Here is a 27352-nt window from a genome sequence, read left to right on the forward strand (position 1 = left end):
GGCACAACCCGGTCCCCATCCCCCACATAAGCACATAAAGTGAAAATGGGGAAGTCCATAGCAAGGAACGGAGTTGGTGTCTCTGGGGTGTCTGCTCCTGCAGTGCTTGCTGCTGTCAGCCAGAGACTGCTGGGGTGGTGGTAGCTGTGAAGTCTCAGGGGACTATGGAGAGAAACCTGGCACCTTCAGGAGACCTGCTGACAGGAGGCTTCCCGTCTCCCCCTCCTTTTTTAACCTGGTCTGTTAATGATTGCAACTAATTATGTGTCTTTGGTCTTTTTTCAGTTTGCAATTCAAATGCTACTTAAGCCGTTTGTTTGCTTTTGTTTGCTGCGGATCCTGGGCCGCCATCTGAGCACAACTTGATGATTGTGTGTTATCATCTTGGGTTAAGTGCTGTCTCATTGCCTTGCAGGCTGCCTGCTGCTTCCCGGGGAGATCATGAAACGAGGTCGCCTTCCCAGCAGCAGTGAGGATTCTGACGACAATGGCAGTAAGTCCTGCTTTGTTGTTCCTGAGCCTTCCAGGGTTTGGGGCAGTGTTAAAACATGATTTTAAATGTAATACTTTAAATATCTGAGGTCCTTTGCATATCAGCAGGTCAGGGACAGCCCCAGGCTGAGCACACTGGAGTGTGATACTGCAGGTCTGTAACCAGATCTTTCCGGTGAGGTCGATTGCATTCCCGAGGCTTCCTGTTTGTTATCCAGGGATGAATAACCTGGTTCCAAGAGTCACTGGTGTGTCTGTTTTTCTTAAATATCATTTGTGGTGCTTTGCAGTTGCTCTTATGAAAAGGGAACTTCATCAAACCAGGTGATTATTAACTAGTTCATTCCTACAGGGGAGGTTGAGGGCCGCCTGGCGTGATGTGAGCACGCAGTCCAGTTCTTCAGAGGCTGCGAGCCCGCTCTTCCCGGGCTTTCTCTGATGCTCCTCGGTGCTGATGGTCCTCTGCTGCCCTGCATCTCAGCGCTTGGCACCCTCACATTTCCGCCAGAAGTGGGTTGGCTTCCAGGCAGTCAAAATAAATGTCACACAGTTTGCATTGAGAGGCCAACAGGCTCCTTGGGGAGGAGCTCCCTTCACACAGTGGGAGGAAATTTCGTACCCAGCACAGTGCCTGAGCTCTACCCTACTGGCTTCTGTTGGCCACCCCCAGGAGAGTAGACCATACTGTGGGATGGGGAAGGAACGGGCCTGCTTCAGGGTAAAATCTGCTCTGATAGGAAGAGGTCGGGGCAGTTCCAGGTGTGTTGGGGCAGTTTCTGATGTGCTGTGGAAGTAGGTATGCACACACCGGAGGGGAGGGCCGGGGAAGCCTCCCCAGGACATGGAAGTTCAGCTGCTCATGGAGGCTGAAACAGGTTTTTGGTTAACATGGCTGTCATCAATTTCTTGGTCTCTTAATGTCAGCAAATTAAAAGCTGCAGAGAGAAAGCAAGGCTTCGCTGCAGTAGGGGCTATAGCAGTGGCTGCAGGGAACTGCAGAAGGGGACTGGAGCCTGCGGTGCAGCCAGAGGCATGATGCTGCTCGGGTGCAGGCTTGGAGTCGGGAGGGGGCCAGATTTCTGGGGATGTGCCCAACTGACCATCCGTGGAGGGCTGGGGAAGGGCCAGGGGAATAGGGCTTTGGGGAAGGCCGCAGAGCCAGTGAGTCGAGCCTACTGGTGTAGGCTCCAAAGAGAAGGCTTTTTCTGGCATTTGAGGGGCAAGGCACTGAGGGCTGACCCACCTGCAGGCAGGTGAAGCCACTGTCTGGGAGTCTGGGTGCTGCCTTCGGAACCTGAGGTGCTTGTAGTTTCACAGCTTTTACTATTTGTTTTCTTTTACTATTTGTTTTCTCCTCAGGAGAAAACAGGCTTTGGTGTTTCTTCTCAGTCCCCCATGGGGCCGGGCCTGCCAGTGCCCTCCTGAGTTATTAAGTACTCAGTAAGCTTGCTGCTTGCTTGGGTTTGCAGTTTTGTCCTGAAGCAATTAAAACAGAAGCCTGCATTATAGGTTCAGAATTAATCAGAAGGTCTTGTGAATTATCTCCACATAGTAATAGTGCCCAATAAAAGGCTAAAATCCTCTGTGTGTGTGTGTGTGTGTGTGTGTGTGTGTGTACACAGCATAACTTTGGCATTCAGCAGCAGGTTTATGCTCACTCTATTCTCACCACTGCCTGCCTCATTTCTTCCTGTGAGAGCTGGGTTAGAGCAGGTTCGTCTGGAATGTTCTCTCAAGCTTAGAGCCTGTCCCTTTTTGGACCACCATTGTCCAGTAGTGTGGAAATGTTCTAGTCTAGGCAACTGAGGAACTGAATTTTAAACTTCTACTCCATTTTAGTAAACACAGATTTATAAATCCCTGTGCAGTTAGTGATTGCCACTTGTGGCCACCACTCTGCAGTGCAGTTCTGGACACAGACACTGTAGACTTGTCCCTTTTTGCTGCCAGAGGCTCTCGCTAGCTCAGAGCCCTTGTGTCAGTGAACTGAGGCTACCATAACAAAGCACCATAGGCCTGGTGAATTAACAAACAGAAATGGGTTGTTTTCAAATGGGTTTGTTTCCTGGAGCTGGAAGTTTTAAGATCAGTGTTGGCAGGCTTGGTTTCTTCTGAGGCCTCACCCAGTGGCTTGCAAATGACCTTTTCCTTGCTGTGACCACACGTGGTCTTTCCTCTCTGCACAGACATCCCTGGTATCTCTCTGTGTGACTAAATTTCCTCTAATGACACTGGTCAGATTGGAGTAAGGCCTGCCCTCACAGTCTCATTTCCAGACCCTGCCTGCCTCCAGTATGGTCACAGTCTGAGGTACCAGGGGTTAGGGCTTCGCACAATAATGGGCACAGTGCAGCACATAGTAGCCCTGGAAGGGAGATGCCTCATCTGAAAGATCTGAAAGTACATTAACCAGTTAGAGACAAAGGAGGAGGAGTTGCTCAGAGTCCACCAGAAGGGCGTTCCCGAGGTGGCCTTTCCTGTGGCCTCCCTGCAGAAGCTGCAGATGCTGGAGCTTGGTTCCCTCCTACCCTAGGCTGGGCCTGAGACAGGACTGCTGCTGCTGGCAGCAGGTAGGCCATGCTTTTGTTGTAGGGTTGGTCCATCGTGAGAGGTGTGTGGATGCTCTGCGGCCGCGCTGCCTGTGCACACGAAGTGATTTGGTACTTGTGGCAGATGATGATGGTGGTGGTGAACAGACAGCTCTCGCTGCGAATGCCAGGCCCCAAAACGTACACTTTTTAACATGGAGCAGCACCCTTGCCTCTCCCACTGAGGTGCACTGGAGTGCCTTCTCTCTTGTGCTACTGGGGGCCCAGTAGGCATGCCCACCGCCCCTGGAGTAGTCTACAGAGGGAACACCACCTGATACAGTGCTCGCCTCCATTGCCGCTCAGCTGGGCTGGGCCTGTGCACTGGTCACTCCTGGCTCTCCAGCCTGCTGGCTGATAGGATTTTGGCAGTAGTTCCTAGCCCAGCACAGAGCATGTGTCCAAGTGGAGGAGAGGCAGCAGCAGACGTCAGCATGGGGCACAGCACTGGCCGCGGCTATACCTCGCCCTGCCCTCTGTGGTGTGTGGAGCTCATGCTTTGTTTTCTGGCCCGGCCTAGGGGATACCAGTGTGGTATTTACAGCTGGGGATGGGTGGACGCTCGCTGTGCCAGGCACAGGTCCTCTTCCAGCCGCAGGCCTAGTCCTGCTGTCTTTCTCCAGGCGCCCGGGAGGCCCCAGTCCTGCAGTGGGATGGAACGGAGCTGGGGTTTGCAGGCAGCTCTAATTGCTGGGCTCCTGGGACCGGGTGGCTCAGCCCATCTCTGACGTTATGCCTCATGCCAGGGTGTGGCCCAGGGAAACAGGCCCTTTAATTTCCTGCTTCCCGTCCAGGATCCTCTGACCTTAGGGCTTTGGCAAGTGTGGGAATTAGTCCTACCAGCTGTGTTCATTATTTCGTTTTATCTGCAGAGGATAATTCAAACATCAAGTGTCCCTTCTTTTGGCAGGAATAATGTTACTTGTTGTCTGAGGCTAATTAATAACTCTGATCTGTATCTTTAGATTTTTTTTTTCTATTAAAAATAAGACAATTAAATAGTGTTATCTGGCAAACCCCACCCCCACCCAAGTCACAAAGTCTTTGGTTGGGTGAGGCAGCCAAATACCTTCTGGTTGTTTTGTTCCGTTCCTCAGAGAGGGAAATTGGTTCCCTTTTGCAAAGAGCCGGAGGAGGGCTTCGATCACCTGTGGCTGTTCCTGAAGTTGTGCAGCATGGCTTCCTACTCTTGGATAACTTGCTGAATTTCAGGGTTTTGTCGGCCTCCCTGAGGGAGGCAGGTCTGTAGCAGGTGTGGTGTGGGGCCCTCCTTGGCCAGCCAGCTTCCATGGAAGCCGGAGCTCCTGGAAAGTCTTCTGTCTCTCAGTTATCAGCTGGGCTGTGGTCCATCACCTGAGAGCCAATGGGCAGAGAAGAGAGTGGCCTGAAATTCGAACTCCCTGATTTCCTGTTGGCAGAGCAGGCTGAGGGACGAATATGAAGTGTGGACTTGTCATTCTGGACTCTCTGGCTTTTTAATGAAGAGAGATGAGCACTTTTAGGGAAGGGTCCATACTTCCTGCTTTGGGCCCCATCGCATTTGTTTTGTCAGTGGGTCCCACACAGTGTTGGCAGCATACCTTCCCTCGTATCTGACTGGCTGTGCCTGGGTACTTGCGTGCAGGGCGTCTGCAGTGCTCTTGTCTAAAGGGCCCTCCGCCTCCAGTGCTGTTGCTGTTGGACTGTGCATTTGACTTCATCTTTTCCCTCATCGTTGAGGTCTCATCCAGAGAGGAGCCTGCTGTGGTCCTTGGACTTGGACCTGGCAGGAGTGCTGGGTGACTATGATAACGCCCGTGTGTCAGCTGACTGAAGGCCCCTGTGTGTGCATTTCAGTCCGCTGGATGTTCTTGGGCCAGCTCTTCGAGTGTGTGTTTGAGGTCCTTGTTTTTCGGAAGGTGGAAGTGAGTGGGAGTGACCACAGAGGTCCTCTGGGCTGGAGTGGAAGAGCCACAGCAGGCGTAGGGTCAGTTGAGATGCCAGCAGCAGTGAAGGCCACCCTGCGGTCTTGCAGTTAGGGTTGACAACCAGTTTTGGGTGTGCTCAGTACAGGTAGAAGTGGCAGCTTCACCTGCACAGGGGGGGCCAGCCCTCAGGTGGCGCATGGGCTGGGACGGCCCAGTGTCTCACGGAGTCTACTGGTTAGACTCCATGAGTTTAAGGCTGGAGGCAGCAGTGTGTTGTATCCCGAAGCTGAGTCTGCAACGTGGAGGGTCTTGAGCCAGTTGCAGGTTGTTTCACAGCCTGAGAGTGGACCTTCTGGCGCAGCTGAGAGGCTTGACGCGCGGGTGCCTGGGTCGGTGTGCACTGCGTATTATTAGCGCCACTCCTAGGTTCCCTTACTTAGATCTAGGGCAAGACAGGAGGCTGTTTTTAATATTTCAAGGGGGAGTGCTGATGCCGTATAACAGGACCAGAAAGAAGGGCTCCGAGTGTCGTGCGTGGGCACGGTCCGCGCTGGCTGTGCCGTGATCTCTGTTACTTTAGTATCCCCAGAGGTTCTGTCTTGATGGAAGCCGGGGTTGAGGAACCAAGACAAAACCCTTAGTTTAGTATTGAATTGTTCTTGAACAACGTACATGTCTTTTAAGTCTCTTGAGTTCGTCACCGGAGCGGACTTGAGGTTAGGTGATGTCTTACCTTGTGTGTGGAAATAGAATAATGTTAGACATTATTACCACATTTTTAGGGTTGTCAGATTCTCTCCCAAAAGCCAAAAATGAAGCATTTTCCTAGTCATATTCCTTATGCACCGTGTCATTAAACGCCAGCTTTCTGGAAACAGAAGCCCAGCCCAGCCCAGCCCCATGTGCTCTAGGCTGACGGTTTTCAGCCAGGGCCTGTGATTTACTAGAGCATGGATGACTGTCCCCAGTCCTGCCACTGTTGGAAATAGTGTCCCTTCGGGGTTGAACCTGCACCCCAGGCTTGTCAAAAAGCATCTTATAGCATGGCTTTTGTTTGGACAGGCCCAGGCCCTTTGCGGGCCGTGTCAGGGCTGTACCGTGAGCAACACCCCAGCCCAACTCCTTTATAAATTAAAAAAGGAATGCAGGTTATTTTTGCTTTGATAATATTCTGGGAGCTTCCTGACCTGGTGTGGATGCTGGTGGAATGACAGTGGCTGTCCCTGGATGGAGGTGTGTTCTAGACAGCAGGGAGTGGCCCCCCGTGGATCTTCGAATGTTGCTCTCTCTTCCTTGACCTGGTTTTCTTCTGTTGGGTGAAACAGGAGGGTAGTCCTGGTGCCTGCCACCTTCAGTTTGTGGCTTCCAGTGATGGGCAGTGGTATTGGTCAGAGCAAGACTGACTGCTCTGACCAATACCACTTAAAATTCTTTTGGTCTACTTTTCAAAACAATATTGAGAATTTGCTGAATGCTCAGCACTGAGTCAGCTATACTGTGTGTTATAAATTCTGCGCCTCGTTCTGGTGGCTTTTGATAGAGTAGCTGCTTTTGATATGAGCATGAAAATCAAGAACAAGATCTCCAGCAGCTTCGTCCTGCCACTGGACACAGGCCGAGCAGTGCCCTCAGATCCCTGTCCCCTGATCCAGGAGCCGAGTCTCAGCTTTATGCAAACCACCTGTGTAAGATAAAATAGGAAATTTCCTTTTCCACTGGGTAACATCTTGGTGACAGTTTATTTATGTGTTGATTTATTTTGGTACCAAGGATTGAACCCAGGGGTGCTCAAACACTGAGCCATACCCCAGTCCCCCCGCCTTTTTTTTTTTTTTTTTTTTGGTTTGAGGGATTGAACTCAGGGCCTTGTGCATGCAAGGCAAGCACTTTACCAACTGAGCCATATCCCCAGCCCTCCCCCCCCCCCCGCCTTTTTAAAAAAATATTTAGGGACAGGATCGTTGCTGAGACTGGTCTTGACCTTGTGATCCTCTTGCCTCATCCTCCCAGGCTGCTGGGATTATAGGCATGGCTGACAGTAGCTTTTAAATAGCTTTGTTGAGGGATAATTGACATATGGCAAGCTGCACATATTTAAAGTGTACACATTGATACATTTGGACGTGTTTATAACCATGATGTCATCAAAATCAAAGTGATCCTGCCCACTTTTCCCACTTTTCAACTACCGATCTGCTTTCTGTCACTATAGATTAGTTTGCATTTCCAGAGCTTTATATAAATGAAATAATACAGTCCGTATCCTTTTTTTGGTCTGACTTCTTTTACTAAACATAACTATTTCACCGTTCATCCGTGCTGCAGGTATTAACAACTCATTTGACGGCTGGCTCATGTTCCCGTGTATGGACATACCAGTTTATTTACTTGTGGTGTGGTAGATGTTTTAAGTTGTTTCCAGTTTTTTGCTTTCATAAATGAGCTGCTGAGAACATTTCCTTATGTTAATGATAAATTAAATTTAGCTTTTCTGGTGTTTCCCTTGCTTTAAAGTGAGTTTTTTCTTTTTTTTTTTTAAAATAAGTTAAAGGGTTTTTTTGTGGCACAAGGCATGGAACCCTGGACCTTGCACATGCAACACATATGCTCTGCCATTGAGCCACATCCTGGCCCACAAAGTGGTTCTGATAGGGTCAGTTTTGATTTCTTACCCTCTGCATTATATCAACACTAGGTAAATTAAGAGGAGCAGACTGTTTTGGGGTGGACTAGGGCTGCTCTTGGTTAATACTGTTGGATACCAGATTTGTAGTGTCTTTGGAGATAAGTTTTTTGAAAGCAAATGTGGTACAGACACCAGTTTCCAAGACTTACAAAAGCTGTCCTAGGAAAAGCTTCCAAGTGAGTGTTGTCATTGGGGTGTATTCTGTGCCCACAAAGCTGTGAGCTTCTCGTGCACCCTGGGAGCTATGGATCCCAGAAAAGGCAAGAGGGTCACGGACCCAAAAGTAGTTTTAACCGTGAAGGTATTTTTGTCTCTAAGGATCCTCCTTGCTCTCCCTCATGTTAACTTTTAAACTACAGCAGTGCAGTGGTTTCTTTTTAAGTGTTTAGCTTTTGTTCCACTTATGATCCTTTCCATGGTGATTGACAGTGAAGAAGCCCCGTTCCTGCCGCAGTCTTCTTTCCCACCCTGGGCCTCCTGGGCCTCCTTCCAGACAGTGAGTGTTCTCCTTCTGTTCTCCCTGAGCCTGTGGACTGCTGGAGGATGGCCTCCAGGACCAGCGGGCCGAGCAGCCCAGCCATTTTCTCTCCAGGCTCCTAACGTGGCTTCTACCTTTCCTCCTTCCAGGAGTGAGCAGTTTTAGGGCAAGCTGAGCTCACCCTAGTGTGCCCAGAATATTCTTTCAGCGTGAGAATGAAGCCTTCTTGTTCAGGGTCTAAAGAAACACTCGTTATAATTCTCACTGGTCCGATGTTTGTGGTCCTGAGGGTGGAGTTCAGGCTTGTCGTGCTGCGGAAGCGCACTGCCGTGGAGCCGCACCCAGCCCCACTTTCCACTTTGCAGGGGGAGTGTTTTTGGTTGTCGTTTTGGTGCTGGGGGTTGAACCCCCTGAGTCATCTCCCCAGCCCTTTCTAGTTTTTGTTTTGAGACAGGGTCTAAGTTGCCGAGGGCTGGTCCGCGTTGCTGAGGCTGGCCCTGAACTCGTGTTCTCTTTCCTTGGTCTTCCGAGTCACTAGATTACAGTGTGCCACCTTGCCCAGCTAGAAGGGACTACTGAAATGCCACGGGGTCACTTGAAGGCAGTCTCATCCCGCCGACCTAGTAACAGCCTCTTAACTGGGGCTCATGGGTGGCACTGATGCCTTCCCTGTCAGAGGGAAGCTGGAAATCCCGTGGTCATTGCAAATCTGATGACAGGCTTATGTGTAGGGTCAACTTCTTAATGTCCCTGAGGTCTTAGGAGTTCTTTGATCCTGTGTCCCCCTGTCTGGATTCTATAGAGATGAGGGCTTCTGAGTGATAGGTGGCTTTACAGGTAGAATGGCGGTTTCCTCAGGCTTTTGGCTTTTAATTTTGGGGGTTTTGTTCATTTCCGGGAAATGGTACCATAGGTGTGTCAAATCAGGTGCTGATGATAGGGTAGGCGCAGGAGGTGAGTTCTTAGGAAGCTGGACACAATCTGCAGGTGGCTATGAGTGTTGTTTTGGGTCTCTGGCAACAGTCTGTACCCCAGAGAGGGGCCATTGCACGTGTCTGTGTCACGCATGAACAGTGGGCCGTGGCAGGAGTGGAAGACAGACTGAAGCTCCGAGCTGTGGGAGAGCTGAGTTGATGACTCGGCCATGGACGGAGGGGCCGTGTCCTGACGGGAGATCCGGGGGTGACTAGTAGATCGGTGACCTGGAGTGGAAGCGCTGGCAGTGTTCATCACAGCAGGCTGGGCAGGGCCAGAGGGGTGTGGTGCTCTGGGGAGCTCAGTTTGTGATGCTGAGTCGGCAGACCCAGCCCGAGGCTTGCGGTCTGACATGAAGGGGGACTGGGTCTGGCACGTGGGAGGAAGCTCAGTGAAGAGTGCAGGTCTGCTGGTGTCCTTTGGGTGTGCTGCACTAGAAACAGCAAGGTTCGTGGCTTACCAGAGGCAGAACCCACAGTGGAACCCCACTGAGCATTTTTGCTGAGGCAGAGGGAGTATATCCAGCAGGATGGAGTCATTGGTGCTGCAGAGAAGTCTCAGGCCAGAGAAGTGCCCAGCTTCAGCAGGTAGGGGACCTCAGTGCCCTGATGGGGAGGGGCCATTTGCCAGGATTAGACACCGTGGCAGTGCGGGAGAGAGAGCCAGTGCGTTTTCATGGAAAAGAAGAGTGGCCGTTGAATTACTTGCAGGCTTTTTGTTCCAGGGAAGACTAAATTTTTATGCTTTGTTGAGTCCTCTCCCCTGCCGCCGTGACATTTAGAGCCCGGTCTTATGTGAGCACAGTGATCTTTGCATTTAGAAAGTTATTGAAAACTCTGCAAGACGTTTTTCGGTTTGAATGTAGGAATGTGAGGCCGAGAGCCTCTAAGGAAGCACAGGCTCCCTTTGCACTTGTTCTGCAGTGCGCTGTCCTCGTGTGCTGCCCCGCACAGTGACCATGCGTGCTCAGGCCAGTGTCGGCCTCGGGGTGCCTGGGGAAATGAGTGGCAGGAGTCGGAGCTCTGAGAGCCAGGAGTGTCTTGGGCGTCAACCCCTCGGTGAGCTTTGATGAGTTTGGGCCAGGAAACCCCTGAGAACTCAGTGCCCTGTCCAGTTTTTAATGACCCCTATTTGGATATTTATTTTTCTCCAGGCCTATCAACTACATGGTCCCAGAACTCCCGGTCCCAGCACAGGAGAAGTTCCTGCTCCAGACATGAAGACCGAAAGCCTTCCGAGGTACTTCCCGCATGCCTGCCTGCCTCTGCCTGGCTTACGTGCACACGTGCACGATACATGCTGCCCCCGCATACCCTCTTGGCTGACGTTTGTGCAGTCCTGGGCAAGTCAAGCTCTCTGTGCCCATGTACCACCTGTAAGATGGGGTTTCTCAGGTGTGTGCTTTGTGGGGTTCTCTGAGTGAGGACTGGGTCAATACGCATAGGCGCTTATATGCAGAACACGTGGACGCTTCCCGGCACACAGAGCGTGCCCAGTAACTGTTAACTGTTATGATTAATGGTCTTCTTTCTTTCCTTTCCTGTTTCATCTCTGCTGGCTCCCAGCAGCTCTCCCTCTGGCCAGGAGAAGAGCGATTCAGCTGCAGCCAAGTCACTGCCAGTCTCAAGTTAGTTTTAGCCATGAATTTGTGGCTTATTTGGCAACAACCCAACCCCAACTCAAACTCTGGGGTTTTGTTTTGGGGATTATGCTAAGGCTTCCCCCTCATTCCTAATTGTTTCTCTTCTTATGTTTCCCCTGGTGCTCCACATTTTTGTCTGGTCTTTCTACCTGCATTTGTTTTTAGGGTACATCTTTCTCTGCTCTGTTAGAGATCCCCCTGTCTTGGGGTCTATCTAATGTGAACACCTGATGGGCTCTGAGGATTCCACAGTTTTCAGGTGAGCAGGTTATGGAAGGAGCTTGTGGTTGGACTCTGGTTTTGTGCTGCCTCTTGATGGTGGACTTCACAGTTGGCCTCAGGGTCGGTAATGCACTGAAATGCCGCAGCAGAGAAGTGTCCTCAGAGTTGCCACAGGACGTTGTGTGCAGAGTGGAGGAGTTGACTGGTGACACCCTCCAGGAACTCTTGCACATCCTGCCTCCCAGGAGGGGCCTCCGCGTTAGGCCAGGTGCTGCTGAGGAGGTGGCCATTCCATCCCTTGGGTTGTTCCAGGACTTTTGCTTTCACTTCCTTTCCAGGTACTGGTGTCTGCTGTTATTTGTATTTCTTCTTTTCGATTCCTTGTGCTGCCTTTCTAATGTTTCTGATGACCCTCTAAGTCCTTTTTGAAGTTCACACTGTGCTGTTTCAGTGCAGGTGTGCAAGAACCCCACAGGAAGCTGAGTTGGTGCCCACCATGTAAATGGGAGTCCCCTTCCACACCCCTGCGGTGCCTGTACCAGGTAGCGAGGGAGTCCCTGAGCAGCGGGCCACATGCCAGCCTTCTCCTGACCTGCATAACTTTCTCTGAATTCAGACCGCTTTTGCAGGAAAGTGCTCATGTTGAGCTGTCAGGAACTTGGGAGTGAAGATCGTTTGTGGGTGTCTTTTAGTTCTTGACCAGAACCTCCCCGGGTCTCATGAAGGAGTGGTGGGCTGCCTTTTCTCATCTTGTTGCTGCTGTTGGGTCCCCTCCTTTGGCAGACTCGCTTCCTTTGTAAGGGACTGCTTCATGGGCAGGAGAAGACAATGGACTGGGCGCCTGGTTCAAGGGCTCTGTGCTTGACAGGAACCAATGATACTTATAGATCTTTGTGGAAGGTGTTTGACCGCGTTCTTACTTACTGATGGGACTGTAGAAACGAGGAGCGGCATTGGGGGAAAGCCAGCATGAAAGATGGCAGTGTGGAGAAGTGGCCTTTTAGTTGAGATACTGCCTCAGACTTGATTGTGATAAGTTTATTAAAGTGATCACCAGCCTGAAAAGCCACCAGGAAAAAGAGCTATGGACCTGTTAGCAGGCATAAGATGTGAACTGCCCTTAGCAGCACAAGAAAGAACTCCCTGTCCCGAGAGGAGAGAGTGTAAACAGAGGGCAGCTCACAGATGCATGCTCCTTCTCTGCCAAATGCAGCTTGGGCCATGCGGACACCAAGGTCGGGCCTCCTTATGTGGCCTGGTCTGGAGCAAGCTGAGGACGAGGCCTGAGAGGCGGCGGTGCTCTGCTCTGCCTGTGGTCAGGCCTGCTTGACAGGACACCACAGGCCCAGGAGTGCCAGGGAGGTGCAGGACCCTTTCCTGCAGATCCCTCTTTTTGGTCTGTGATGAGAATTGGGGTAATTTGGAGTCTTGGGGTCTGTTTCACCTCTTTCTCCCCTCACAAGTGTTGCTTCCTGGGTAGAGGTCATGCCCAGTGAAGTGGGGTGTGAACGCACATGCTGTTCCAAACCACTCCCCTGACTTGGCACCTTCCAGATATTTGCAGGCGTGTGGTTCTGCCTGGTGCCTAGTCAACCTGGACCTTGCCCTCAGCAGACTCAGGGCCATGAACCCCATGCCCAGCAGGTAGGAGCTGGTGGGGGTGGTCAGTGCAGAGGATGCGGCCTTGGTGGCTCTAGGTTTTGGCTTGAGGTTGTTAACAGTTAATGAGTTTTATTTTTAAACATTTACAGAGAGCACCCTTGAGCGAGGCGTCTCCCCTGGGGTTTCAGGGTGTGTGTGTGTGTCACTGGCTCCCTTCGTGAACAAAGGACAGCAAGATTTCTTCGTTTGTGGATGGAGTTGTCCTGCTGCATCTGCCTGTGTTGACAGGAGGGGCGAGAGGGCAATCCTGCCAACTGCCGCCACTCCAGGCCTGCATGAGGCAGAGTGTGTCGGCGAAGGGTTTCTGCAGGATGCCAGCCTTGTTTTGTGTTGATCCGGTGACCTTGTTACCCTGCAGTGCCATGGTTACCCCACAGCTGCTGTTGGTTTGGAAAGAATGCACATGTCAAACGTCAGTGTCCCTTTCTGTCCCTTGCAGGTGTTTAGGACAGACCTGATCACCGCTATGAAGTTGCATGACTCCTACCAGCTGAACCCGGACGAGTACTATGTGTTGGCAGATCCCTGGAGACAGGAATGGGAAAAGGGGGTCCAGGTGCCTGTGAGCCCGGGGACCATCCCACAGCCCGTGGCCAGGTAGAAATGCCCCGAGGAGAGGACTGTGCCTCTGCCCACCCCTGCCTTCCCTCCTTTCCAGCCAGGAGCCTGAGAAGAGACAATTTCTGAATTAGCAGCAAAATAACGTGAAGTCTCCATGGGAATAGAAATGTAGCAGAGGCCAGCATGGTGGTGTACACCTGTAATTCCAGAGACTCAGGAGACTGAGGCAGGAGGATCACAGGTTTGAGGCCAGCCTGGGCCTCAAAGGGCTTTATTTGACTCTGTGTCAAAATAAAAAGGACTGGAACATAGCTCAGTGGTATGTCAGTTGCCTAGGATGCTTGAGCCTCTGGGTTCAGTCCCAGTACTGCGGATGGATGGATGGATGGATGGATGGATGAATGAAGAGGACACACAGTTCAGATACAAAGAGAAAATGGTTAGCCATTGTGGGGCGGTGTCTCCCTCGAGGGAAGAGGGAAGTGCCAGGACACTCGGGAAGTGACTGGCCGTTGCAGGGAAGCTTGGTCGCCCCCTCGCTGCTGCCTCTCTTTTCATGCTCTGCGTGGACTCTGGAGATTTCTGCAGGAGAGAAGTGTTTGCCTTGCTGGGAACTAGCAAGGGCACTTCTGGCCAGCATTGGTTGGTTATTCCCCTGGAGGACAGGTAAAGAAAGCAGGCTTTTATTTTATGTCATTCATTTTTTTGTGTGTGTACTGGGGATTGAACTCAGGGCACTTAACCACTGAGCCACATCCTCAGCTGTATTTATTTTTTATTGAGACAGGGGTTCATTAAGTTGCTTAGAGTCTCACTGCGTTGCTGAGGCTGGCTGTGAACTTGCCATCCTCCTGCCTCAGCCTCCTGAGTCGCTGGGATTATGGTGTGATTATGGGACTGCGCTGCGCTGGGCAGGGCTTTAAAGCAGGGAGTGTATTTGAGTCCTGTATAAGCTCTTCTGCCAGATGTTCTCATGGAGTGACCTGCAGACCCACTGAAAATCCCTCACCTCTCTTAGGGCGAATCCTCGCGAACTGCAAGGTGGAGCCGCCCCCTGGTTGCTTGTTTCCTCCCATGTCTGCTCTCAGGAAGAGGACCGAGTACCCCCCGCTCGACTGCCGGCTCTATTACTGAGCATGGCCTGGCCTCACCTCTTGGCTTTCCCCTCTTTGTGTCTCTTTAGGCACTTGGATTTGATTGTTGTCCTTGGGATCTCTGAGGAACCTACCAGTATGACAAACATCCATATTATGTTGCAGTCCGTTGTGGACGGGCAGACTTCGGTAGCCTCCAGGAGCCAGCAGGGCTTGGTGGAGCAGTGCTGCTGGGCCTGCAGGGCACGCACAGGGTCTGTCTTAGAGGCTTCCCTGAGATGCAGCCCAGCCCAGGCACACTTGCCTTTGCATCTGGGGGTCCAGGGCAGAAGCAGTGAGCACGCACCGGTTTTTAGTCGGAACCTGCTGTCTCTTGAGTAGGAAAGCTAAGTCCCTTCTCTTTGCCTGTCTTGCGGCCCTCTAGACAGAATCACTATGTTAATTGAAGGAGGATGAAAGTACTTGTGTCACTGTGGGGCAGCCTGTTGACACGGATGCAGACTGTGGAAGCAGCTGTGGAGGATGCTGGGGGCCTTGGTTCCTGGCTGGGGTGGGTTTGCTCTTATGTGAGTAGGGTGAGGCAGGCAGCTGGTCTCTAGGTGCTGACGGTGGGGGAAGGGTCAGTGGGACAAGAAGACACCTGGGCTCCTGTTTGGGGGTCATAGGCTCACATTGGGAGAGTCCCCTGCTCGGCTGGGATGCTCTGTGTCTTAGGTGTGCTTGATGACTGAGGCCTAACTTTTTCTCCCTGATCCCTTCTGATAGATGAGAGCGGACAGGCACTTTCCCCTTTTTCCAGCATGTGCTGTGTGTGTCCAGCCCAAGGGGCTGTTTTTGCTCCTGTAGATGTTCTTAAGAAACCAGTGCTGGCAAGTCATGTTCTGATGACCTCTAGCAGGGATGGGCAGGCCTGGTTATGAAAGTGATTGACCCCTGACACTTGAGAGTCAGCGATTTTGGATGCTGGCAGCAGGCCTGAGCCGCCAGAGACATAGCTGGTGGCAGACTGTCTTGTCAAGTGGCCTTGCAGACTCCTGCACAGTGTTTTCTGGGTTGGGTTTCTCATGTGGTATTTGGGTTGTGGGCCTGTGTTCTCTGTGAACTGGGGATGGCCCTGGGCATCTGGGTGTCAGAGGAGCAGGCTGCCCCCAGGGAGAACGAGTAATGTGGCCATCTTCTCTTCTTGTCAACCAGGGTTGTGTCTGAAGAGAAATCCCTCATGTTCATCAGGCCCAAGAAGTACATCGTGTCGTCGGGCCCTGAGCCTCCTGACTTGGGCTACGTCGACATCCGGACGCTGGCCGACAGCGTGTGTCGATATGACCTCAACGACATGGATGCTGCGTGGCTGGAGCTGACCAACGAGGAGTTCAAGGAGATGGGTGAGAGACTCATGGGGAGGGCGAGGACCCACTGCCAACCCTTCCTTGGGGTGGGGGTGATGAGGGGATGGGAGGCCGAGTGTCCCTCATGGAACAGCAGCGCAGCCTCAGCCCAAACTACTCGGCTTTTGTGAATGGTTTAATTAATAAGAACTGGGCTGTTTCATCAGCTTGAAAGGTACTGCTGAATCTTTTGGAAGGAAAAATTATGTAGTTGTATAACATAAATTGAATATGTGCTTAAAGATGTTTGTCTTAGTGGCTATTGGTCTTTTCATGGTAAAAGTTATAAGGCATAGTATTGAATTTTCAAAGTCATTGTTGTTTCCCAAACTAGGAGTTCTGAGGAACTGGGGTGAAAAGTTGGCTGTGGAGAAGCCCTTTCGTAGTTAAATAGGTGGCCCTTTGCGTGTGTGCGGGCTGGACTCTCAGTGCCTAATGTGTTCTTCCAGTTTACAAACTGATGGCTTTAAGATCTATGCTAATGCACTAAAGTTGTTGTAGGCTTAGTAACATTTCCAGTGATTTTATTTTTTTTTTTCAGCTTCAATGTCCTAATTTATTTTTATAACCCATTGTTTTCCTCTGTGCACAAGTGTTTTCATTGTAGCAAATGTGGAAAGCTGCAAACAGAAGAAAATAAATCCTCTCCCCCTACCAGCTCAGACCACGATAGTCACTTCCAATTTACCTTTGGTCTTTCTTAGAGAAGAGTATGTTTTCTCTGATCCATAGCACACTGCCTTCCTCTTTTTCCCGTGCTGGTCTGATTAGCTGTATTTCCGCTCGACGGAACATCGTGCGGAGGGATAAGCCGGTTAAGGGAGTCGAGTGCTTGGAGTGAAATTGTTTTCTGAGCACTTTTTTTTTTTAAAGCACAAGAAAGTAAACTTTAAAAAAAAAACAGTGCCCAGACTGGTAGCACGTGACTGTGGCTTCTGAAAGTCACTTACGCGCTGGTGTGTAGTCAGGTACGGCGGCACGTCCCCTTGTGGTAAGCACCGCGGTTGGTCAGTGAGCGCGGGTCTCTTCCAGGGATGCCCCAGCTGGACGAGTTCACCATGGAGCGGGTCCTGGAGGAGTTTGAGCAGCGCTGCTACGACAACATGAGCCACGCCATAGAGACCGAGGAGGGCCTGGGGATCGAGTACGACGAGGACGTGGTCTGTGACGTCTGCCAGTCCCCCGACGGCGAGGACGGCAACGAGATGGTGTTCTGTGACAAGTGCAACATCTGCGTGCACCAGGCAGGTGGCACCCGGGGTGCGCCCAGTGGGACCCCTGCCCCGCCACGCTGAGCCGGCTGAAGGGCTGGGCGTGGGGTTGGAAGCACGTGTTGCCCGTTCAGGGCAGCAGGCCAGGATCCAGCTGGGAGCGCTGGAGAAGCCAGAGCCGAGGGTGGCCAGCTTGCTTCCAGCGCTCTGCAGCCGGGTGCCTTCAACCAGGAAGCCTCCGTGCTGTTCTAGAGGCTGCACGTGCAGACACGCAGCCAGCAGGCCTGTTCCCTCTGCGTACACGGGCAGCTCTCCCCGGCCTCTCCAAGCAGGGTGGCCTTCGGTCTTGGGCTTCCTGGCATGCCGCCGCTCCTGGGGGGTGTCCCCTGTTGTCTGTTGTCGTGGAGCCGTTCTTGTGAGGAGCTGGGTCATGTTGGTCAGGGGCCCAGGTCCTCCAGTGCACTCCTGATTATGTCCGCAGGGCCCGTTTCCACATCAGGCTGCAGTTTGAGGTGGCGGGGCTAAGGACTTCAGCATGTCTCATCAGCATGTCTTACGGGGACCTTTAACTTGGGTAGATGTGTTGATTAATGTACAGTACACACGGAGCTGTTGAAGCACAGGGGGGTCATCGAAGGTTATCTCAAGGAGAGTAGGATTTGGTGGCTGCTTGCTGTTGTCCACAGAGTCTTTAGAACTTCAGTGGGGTGGGCACCGGGTAATTCTAAAAGATTTTGACAGTCTCCATGCCTGTTCTGTCATTTTCAGTTAGTTTGTTGATGAATTTCTTCATGCATTTCTTTTGTGCTTGTAGTACTGGGGATCATCCCAAGGGTTACCACACCCCAGCCCTTTTTACTTTTTATTTTGAAAGGGTCAGACCTGAGTGATCCTCCTGCCTCAGCTTCCAGAGTAGCTGCAACTGCACCTGCTCTTTGAAGTTCTTTATTTTTGGCACTGGGTTTGAATCTAGGGGTGCTCAACCACTGAACCACACCCCCAGCCCTTTTATATATTTTATTTAGGGACAGGGTCTCACTGAGTTGCTTAGGGCCTCAGCCTCCTGAGCCGCTGGGGTTACAGGCATGCGTCACTGGCCCCGACTCCTTGAAGTTCTGATTGCCATTTTCTTAGTAGTCTGCCCGCCTCTTGGCTTTACTACTTACCTGCAGACTTCACCAGCTGTGGCCTTGTCCCAGCTCATCTTGACAGGAGTCTTGATCATAATTTCTTGTGGTGAAGCCCATCTCTCAGCTCTGGATTTTCAGGTTATCTGGGGAGTGTCCTGGGCAGGGCTTCTCGTGCGGTGCTGGGGTCACAGGCAGCATGACCGCTGCTGCTGCTCTTGGTTGCTGGTGCCCCTTTCACTGGGGTGACCCTTCAGTCTTTCCCTGCTGCTTGGCTTGTGACAGCAAGTTCTGCTGGAGAACTGTTTGGACTCTGTTTCGGGAATGAGCTGGCCTCTGTCAGGGAGGGACCGCCTGGGGCCTCCCGGGCAGGGGTGGAGACAGAACTGGCCCTGGCACTCAGGGCTGGAGACCCCACTTCCCCTCTTCTGTTCTTTCTGCCATACTGTGTTGTCCCTTTTCCTCGTTTTTCTTGTGTGAGATCCTCTGGCTTGTCGAAGGCATACTTTATTCTTTTAAATGAGTGAGATCAGGCTCTAGAAGGCCTGATGGAGACGCTTAGTGTTCGAACTGTCCGAGTGTCATTCAGCAACATCAGGAAGGGTTTGTGTGCCACCCATGTCATGGTGGTGGCTTCTTCATGGCCCCGCACGGGCCGAGCCTCAGAGCTCAGGGCACGCCTGTGGTTTCCTTTGCGTCCTGGGGATTCAGAGTGCATGGCTGTTTTGTGTCTGGAGAATTGGAGCTATGTGACGCGACTTCCTGGCTTCCGGTTCATATGAGGATAAGCTTCTGAGCGACCTGATCTTCAGAGGGCTCTGAGGGCCCCGGTCCGCGGTGCTCCCTCTCCGCTCTGCTCACGGCGCCGCTGCTTGGAGCCGTCTTCATCTCTGCCGTTGTGCAAGCCCTGCGTGCTGCGGTGGAGGCCGTCTCCTCAGAAGAGGCTTCGTTCTACACATGAGCTGAAGAGCCCCAGTTCTCCCTTTGTCTGGGGTGTCTGTTTTTTGAGTCTCTTTGCTCACATGGGGGGGTGTTGGGGTCTGGCTGGTGGAGGTCGCCCAGCCTGGGAGTGAGGTGTCCTGCCACTGCCCTCGGTCGCCCTCCATGGGCCCCTGCGGTTGGTGAGGAGGAGGATAGAGGAGGATAGCTCTCCCCCCGCTGCCCCCATGCCTGGCAGTTCTGAGGACTTGATGCTCTCTGTCTAGGAACCTGGTGTGGACATGTTTGTGCAGCAACACGGCGCAGATCATGGCCGACTCTCCTGTCCGTGGCTTGCAGGAGCACCCTGTGCCAGGCGAGGATGCGTTAGTGTGTCCTCAGAGCACAGACCTATGCAGTGCCTCCTGTGCTGGCCTCTGCTGCTCCCTGAGGGAGAGGGTCCTACTCAGTGGATGTGGGACTGTTTGTGTTGCTGGTGGTTCTGTGAAAACCTTCCTAGACATCTTTAAATTAATAGGTATAAATGGGAACCATTAATCTTTTTTTCTCTTCTCCTTGGGGATGTCCTGGGGCATTACAGGCCTGCTATGGGATCCTCAAGGTGCCAGAAGGTAGCTGGCTGTGCCGGACGTGTGCCCTGGGGGTCCAGCCAAAATGTTTGCTGTGTCCCAAGAAGGGCGGCGCCATGAAGCCCACCCGCAGTGGAACCAAGTGGGTGCACGTCAGCTGTGCCCTGTGGATCCCTGAGGTAAGCGTGGCTCTTCCTGGCTCCTCCCCTCAGTAGGCCAGTCATTTGGGACTGGGTGTGCAGGGGCCAGCTGTTAGCTGAGGGGCAAAAAGACACTTCTCCTCGCTGTGACCTTTTGAACCCCTTCCACTGACCCTGCAGCACACCTCCATGTTGTCGTGGTGTGCCCTGGTGGCAGTGTCGACAGGAGGGCCGAGAGGTGAGCTCTGGGCGGGTGTCCTTCCGTGGTTCCCCTGTGCCTGGTCATGGCTGACACCCACTGGCAGGTCAGACCTGCAGCTGCACAGCTGTGGCCTGGGTGATCCGGCTGTGCCGTCCTGTGACTCCTGCGCTTGGCAGGCCTCACACTGCGCACTGTGGTTCAGACACCATGCTCTCACTTGCACTCTGATTTTTATTTAAATTCTTACTCAGCCTCAACCTTTATAATTTCAGGTCTGGTCTAATTTATTTCAAGTCCCAGACCTTGACTAATTTAATTTGCATGGCTGACTTTGAGAATATCATTTGTGATTCAAATTCCACCATTTTTTTGGTGTGTGATCTGGTTCATTTTCCCTCTTGAGGAAAATGATGTAGGGATGGTGTTGAGGTTTCCGATTTGGGTCTTGGTAGTGCTGGATCTCATGATTCTGCATTAACAGGATACAGTTCAGCGACCCCACTGAGTGTAGAGTAGATTAGATGCCTTGTTGACTTTGGTAGATTTCCACTTTGAATTTAGTCATGTGTTACAACTCAAGAAAATGCTTTTCTTTAGTGGGAGAGATTAAAAATAGCTTTTGTACGAACTCACACCATTGTCGATCATCTACTTAAATATATTTAAGATGGCTTTTTAGTCTTGGCAAATTCCTCTGGAGTCGGAGGCATAGTAGATTCATCAGCCTGATACACAAGTCTTTGCCATTGACACTTAGGGGTAAATGAGAACTCGGTTACTGGAGTGGTTTTGTAAATGAACCTGTCCGTGTCACATGGGGGCAGGGCTGTGGGCTCTACTGTTGTCCCTGGTGCCTGAGGGCTCACCTGTTGCAGGAAAGTCAAGGACCTTTGTGTCTCGAATGGCCGTGTTTGGCTTCTGATGGCCTGGCTGCCCTTTCCTGCCCTCTCTGGTCTCCAGGTGAGCATTGGCAGCCCTGAGAAGATGGAGCCCATCACAAAGGTGTCTCACATCCCCAGCAGTCGGTGGGCGCTCGTGTGCAGTCTCTGCAATGAGAAGTTTGGGGCCTCCATACAGGTAGGTCCTCCTGCCCTGTGTGGCGAGTAGTGGGGGAGGGGGTTGTGCACCTTCAGGGGATTGGGGACGCGGGCAGGGGAGCTCCAGGACCGGGGCCGGGGTGGCGACGATGCTTGTCCAGTGGGAACACCTTTGTGGGCTGGTGGTAGTCCTGCAGTTGATCTGCAGGGTTGCCTGAGCTGGGAGGCAGTTCCAGGTGGTCTCGGGTTCCTCCCTTTCTGCCCTCCAGCTGGCATCACAGCCCCTGTCCACAGGGAGACACCTCCCACAGAGATCCCAGCCTCACAGGCATGCCCTGACCTGGGGGAGTTGGCCCTGTCCACAGGCTCAGCATTGCAGCAGGGGTGCCTCTGGGGCCACCCCAGGCTGTGGCATCAGGGTGCTGGCCATGCTGCTGCCAGATGGAAAAGTGTCCCTGAGGTGCCACACCGGGTGCCCTTGGCACGGGTCACTACCTTATCTGAACGGTCTGGTTACTTGATTCTTCATGGCACTGCACGCGTGTGTGCGTGTGAGACATCGAGAGCACTCCTGTGCGTGGATGTGCCGACTACTCTGTTTCCAGAACAGAACCAAAGTCATGAAGCTGGTGGGCTAGAGAGGGAGTGGAGGCGCTGCCCAGGCCGCCTGGTTTTCCCGGTTGCCTGAAGAACTCCGGAAGTGGGCCCCTGGGACAGTCCTCACTGGAGAGACCTGCGTGCTGTGTTGACTTCTCGAGCAGAGACATGGGCAGCTTCTCTCCATGCAGAAAACTGCAGCTTGGCATAGATATGCCGCGCGCAAGTGGCTCTGGGGCTTGAAGAAACACAACTTTGGTGAAGCCAATTATGTTTTGGCTGATAAATATTTCTTTCAGTAAGGTACCAGAATGGCTGATTGGTTTTAAAACTTTAATTTTTCACATGCCAAGTGGTTTTACTGTTCTTCGTTATCACTTCTCCTGGTACTAGAGAATCTAAGACGTAGCAGAAGTGTACAGAGGGTGGGACATGAGACAGGGGGGCTTTGGCTAGGAACCTTACAGTAGTGACCTTTTCTGTATGTCAGTAGAATCTTTTAAAAACGGAACCATAGAAATGCCTCTGGCCTGAGCATTGAACTAGTCAAGGAGAACGGAAGAGAATGGAGAGGCTCCAGCGGGTGTGCGTGAGCAGCTCCGTGTGAGCTGCACCTCTATGCGAGCACCTCCACATGAGCTGCACCTCCACGCGAGCACCTCCACATGAGCTGCACCTCCACATGAGCTGCACCTCCACCTGAGCAACCTCAATGTGAGCTGCACCTCCACCTGAGCACCTCCATGTGAGGAGCACCTCCATGCGAGCACAGCCATGTGAGCTGCACCTCCACCTGAGCACCTCCACGTGAGGTGCACCTCTATGCGAGCACCTCCATGTGAGGTGCACCTCCACCTGAGCACCTCCCCATGAGGTGCACCTCTACCTGAGCACCTCCACGCGAGCACCTTCACGTGAGCTGCACCTCTATGCGAGCACTTCAACATGAGGTGCACCTCCATGTGAGCACCTCCCATGAGGAGCACCTCCACCTGAGCACCTCCTCGTGAACACCTCCACGTGAGCACACCTCTGCACCTCGGTGTGAGCACCTCCACATAAACGCATCTCCACGTGTGAGCACCTCTAGGAGCATGTGTGGGAGGCAGGCAGTGGCCTGTCGAGGAGGTGGAAACTGTTCTTCTGAGCGTAGAACTGACGTGCTTTCCCACGCTCCTAGTCCTCCATCGAATTTGAGAGCTGGGCGCTGGGCGCTGGCCTTCGAGGAGAAAGGATGTGGTGTCTTCGGTTACCATTGACCTCTTTCCAGAACATTGATCTGAAGAAGAGGCCAAGGAAGGCCGACGATTTTTCATATCTTCACAGAATGGATTGATTTTATTAAAAGAATTCCGTTCTGAGATGTCTGCAGCTGCGAGGGCTCTGGTTTATGTTGCGGTGACAGCTGTTTGCTGAGTCAACCTGACTCGGAAAACCCAGAGGAAGGCCATTTGGCGTCCTTACAAAGTCCTGGATGAGTGCTCTGCAGCAGCTCACTCCTCTTGAAGGGTAGACGGCTCGGATTGAGTGTAGCTTGAGCCAGACAGATGGCATCTGTCCCCCGTCGGCCTCCCGCTGGTGGTGTGCTGGGGAGGAGCTCTTTGTCCTTCAGGATGTGGCCTGGTGTATACTGTGTGTTCTGCTGGTGCACACACTCCTTGGCATTGCCGTCGTTCATAGAACTGTGGATGTTTCACGTGCTTTGGGTGATGGGAGTGGGGCTGGTGAAGGCCACTGGATTTTTATAGTAGTGGGCAGAACCACGGCCAGCACGGAGTGCAACACCGAGGTGGTCAGGAGCCTCTGCCACCTGTGGCTGCGTGCCTCAGGCCGTTGAGCGAGTTTAATCAAGGTTCTCGGTTGGCCTGGAGCCACGGTTCTGCTCCTGCAGCGCTGGCGTGCCCTGGGGTCTCTTGGCCTCACACAGTGCAGTGTTGCTTTAAGGGACTGACTTGGGCCTCCCGAGGAACTCCTTCCAGGGATTTGCTCCATGAGATCAGGCGGGGAAGTCGATCGCGGGCTCCTGCTAGGCCAGAGGCTTGTGGTCTGGATCAAAGCACTGAACCGTGGCCTGCTCAGCAGTGAGGGCGGTCAGCACAGCCCGCTGCGGCCTGGCCTTCAGGTTGACTTTCCTGACCACAGGACGTGTCCCTGATGGTGCCGCCTCCACCCCTGAGTTGCTGGCGTGGCTCCCACAGCCTCCTGCCCCCTGGGCTCAAGGGAGCCTCTGCGCTGGCAGAGCCTGTCTCCATGCTGGGCTGGGCCTTCTTGTCTCCTTTGCACCCTCTGCCTGACCCCTGGGCACCGCTTCAAGGGAGTGTACCATTTACTTTCCCACCTGTGGGGTCATGGGGACGCACTGTCCTTTAGCACCTGACTGGTGGTCAGCGTCCTGGGGAGAAGAGCTGGTGCCGGGAGGAAACGGGCAGTGCTGCAGGCGCGCTCTGCACATCCAGCAGGTAGCGCTGCGAGCACGGTCTTCTGAGGGCTAGGCACCTGTGCCATGAGCGCCCTGTGCAGTCGCGGGTGTGGCCCCTGTTCTAAGGAGGTGGCAGCTTGGTTGGCGAGCTTTCATTTGGAGAGCCCCCTGAAGCCCCCCGTACTCCACCTGGCACCGGCATGTTCTGCCAGGGCCCAGTCTTACCGGCTGTCCTGTCGCAGTGCATGCTGGAGTGCAGCCCTGGGCTGCCCATGGGTGGCGCCAGCAGCTTGGGCTCTGGCTGCCGCTCCCTAACGGTCTTCTCCCCACTGTGTGTTCTTTCCAGTGCTCCGTGAAGAACTGCCGCACGGCCTTCCACGTGACCTGTGCTTTTGACCGGGGTCTGGAAATGAAGACTATCTTGGCCGAGAACGACGAAGTCAAGTTCAAGTCCTACTGCCCAAAGCACAGCTCCCACCGGAAGCCTGAGGAGAACCTTGGTGAGGGGGCCGCGCAGGAGAACGGGGCCCCCGAGTGCTCCCCCCGGAGTCCGTTGGAGCCCTTTGCCAGCCTGGAGCAGAACCGGGAGGAGGCCCACCGCGTGAGCGTGCGCAAGCAGAAGCTGCAGCAGCTGGAGGACGGCTTCTACACCTTCGTCAACCTGCTGGACGTGGCCCGCGCCCTGCGGCTGCCTGAGGAAGTGGTGGACTTCCTGTACCAGTACTGGAAGCTGAAGAGGAAGGTCAACTTCAACAAGCCTCTGATCACCCCAAAGAAAGATGAAGAGGACAATCTAGCCAAGCGGGAGCAGGATGTCTTGTTTAGGAGGCTGCAGCTGTTCACGCACCTGCGGCAGGACCTGGAGAGGGTAATGATTGACACTGACACCTTATAGTGACTTAGAAGAAGATGCAAAGAGGCGAACGCTCGCCCAGAGCAAGAAATGCTAGCCAGTCCTTGCTCCCAGACCCTGTGCACACCGCAGCATGAGGTGGTGCTGGTTAAATGTGTCCTGGGCTGGTCGGCTCACGTGCATATGTGTAAGACTGCCACAGAGCCGAGCTGCTTTGTGATTCTTTTCTTTAAACACGTTCCCATTAATCTTTATTGTTCTGCAAGATCAGATGGGGTGTGTCTTTTTCCCCCTTCATTCTAGAGCTGGAGGGAACTGAGCCCCAGGAAAATGACCAAGGGGGTGACTCAATTGTTAAGACTGATTTTGAGAACTGGAATGGATTTAATGCAGGGGAAGGGGCAGAGGTAGGGAACTGTCTTGTCAGCCTGGGGAGATGCAGGTGCTGGCGAGGGCTGGCTTGGGAGAGCCACGTGCTGCCCTCCCCGGCCCCGCTTGGCTTCTTGGCTGATCTCCAGGGGCCTTCCAGCACGGTCACGGAGCAGAGCAGGCTGTGCTGATGTGTGCATGAACTTACTTAGCAACACGCATCTGTTACAGAAGACACTCCTGGCAGTGAGGTGCTAAGTCATCCCGAGGCTGTGCATGTGGCGTGTGTGCCCGTGTGTGTGCATCTGTGTGTGAGAGAGGTGGGATTCCGGGTGCACCGGGCTTCAGATCTGAGGCCTCGTAATGCTCAGCACACACCACTGGATCAGCTCATGCCGCCTCATGCCTCCCCCTCTCCATCACCCCTGGAGTCCCCGCCTGGACCTCCCTTCCAGCATAGGAGTAATTAGGAGCGGGCTGCCTCCCCTGGGGCCCCTGCTCCTGGGGGTGGGTCTGACTGAGGCTTGCTAATTGGGAACGTGTCTTAGAGCACCTTCCGCCCAACTCCCCGGGCTGCTAGCTACTGATGAAGTTCACTAGTGCGAAGGAGATGGCACTGAGGTTTCCTGGCCCAGCAGCCTGCACCGTAGGGCACTCAAGTGGCCGGGAACAGTTAAAGCACCCCCCAAGCACCTCACTTATTAGTGAGGAGCGTGTCACACGTGATAGGAAATCAGAGTGTAGGCAGGAGGGAGAAGCCGCCCAAGTACGGGCCGGCAGGCCCGGACCTGAGACCCGCATGGCCCTGTCTGGAGGTGTGAGTGCAAGTTCGAGTGCTCCTCAGAGACCCTCTGAGGGCACCTCCTGCCACTTCCTAGACCAGGTCAGGTTCTGGGCAGGTCAGGTTCAGGTGAGGGCGCCCAGAGCCAAGTGGGCTGGTGAGGCTGTTGTGCTCCCGCGTGCCCCCTAGTGGCGAGTGTAAAGAAGACCTGGCTCTTCTCCACATCCTCCCCTGGCATTTTAGGTGATCAGAAAGGGATTTGGGAGGATGAGCTGGCATCCTGGTGAGAAGCTGTCATCCTAGCCTGAACACTACTGTCACTGGGGTGCATGGAGGCAGACAGTCGTGGGAGGGGAGGAGAAGTCTCATGTGTGGCCTGTGTTTGTCTCAATCACCACAGAATAAAAGTGTAGAAAATGCTTGTGGTGTACTAACTCTTTTCTGTACGTAAGTTACTCAGATTAACATGCACTTACAATTAAATACTGAATGATTTTTTGGAGTTGTCACTGTTGCTTTTTAAGTAGAACACCGCCTATGATGTATGAGAAACAGGGAATAAATCAGGATTTGTGTGTGTGCGTGTGTGGCATTACTTACATTTATTTTATTAAAAAGTCTAAGAGATTTTAGGGACGTTAGCAGAAGCTTAAAATGGGCTTATTATAATGAAAAATGCCCCAAATTTGCGGCCAGGCCTCTGATGGTTGAGGTTTTTAAAAAGTCAACCTTTACCACGCCCCTGAGAGCCCAGTCTTTGTGATAACAAACCTAGTGTACCAGGCCAGCCGATTGGGGGAGGGACATCAATAAGAACAAATCGGAAGTTATCTCTGTTTTCCTCAAGTCAGTCAGTGTTCTGCCTAAATTTCAATTTGTGGCAGATAATCAGGAATCAGGTGATACCTGAGTATAAGGGAGGCCGTGCCGTGTGGCCATTCCTGAACTGGCAGATGCGTGGTGGTTCTAGCCGTGCAGACAGCCGAGTGGTCATGGTGATTGCTCTTTCCTGCAAGCACAGGCCTCGGGGCCTTGCACGCCTGCCTTCCAGTTCTGGATCACAAAGTCAGATGGCAGGAGTGGACTTCAGGAGGCTCTGGGGATCCACAGCTTTCAGAAGACACGGTTGCTGATGGGACAGGTGGCCTCTCACGTCCCCAAGGCTGCCACTTCACTCTGGTGGGACTCCTTTCCCCTGAATATCTTTTTTAGAAGATGGGGTAAATGTGAGTTCAGAAAATGAGTGCTTGTTGCAATAAAACAATTTTCCTCTGCACTCTGGTCCTGTGACTAGGGGACAGTCCTACTCACAAGTCACTCGAGAGCAGAATGGTCATCTTTGAAAATGAAAATCTGATAGAGGATATAGTCCCCTAAGCAAAAGGCATGTTAAGCTTCAGTGTTGCAAACAGAGTT

General features: G+C 52.9%; 1 protein-coding gene across 4 annotated transcripts in view; it reads left to right on the forward strand.

Moving 5' to 3' along the window:
- Jade1 (jade family PHD finger 1) overlaps positions 1–27352 on the forward strand; it is a 53246-nt gene that overhangs the window by 17703 nt on the left and 8191 nt on the right. For all 4 annotated transcript variants that reach the window (XM_047566193.1, XM_047566194.1, XM_047566196.1 and 1 more), the window contains exons 2-9: positions 416–493; positions 10280–10365; positions 13092–13249; positions 15502–15689; positions 16725–16936; positions 19550–19717; positions 20841–20957; positions 24280–24801. In XM_047566193.1, coding sequence (XP_047422149.1) covers positions 442–493; positions 10280–10365; positions 13092–13249; positions 15502–15689; positions 16725–16936; positions 19550–19717; positions 20841–20957; positions 24280–24801 — 1503 coding nt within the window. In that variant the 5' untranslated portion in view covers positions 416–441. The remainder of the gene's footprint in view (positions 1–415; positions 494–10279; positions 10366–13091; positions 13250–15501; positions 15690–16724; positions 16937–19549; positions 19718–20840; positions 20958–24279; positions 24802–27352) is intronic.

The sequence above is a fragment of the Sciurus carolinensis genome, chromosome 10 (genome assembly GCF_902686445.1).
Source record: "Sciurus carolinensis chromosome 10, mSciCar1.2, whole genome shotgun sequence".
Taxonomy (NCBI): domain Eukaryota; kingdom Metazoa; phylum Chordata; class Mammalia; order Rodentia; family Sciuridae; genus Sciurus; species Sciurus carolinensis.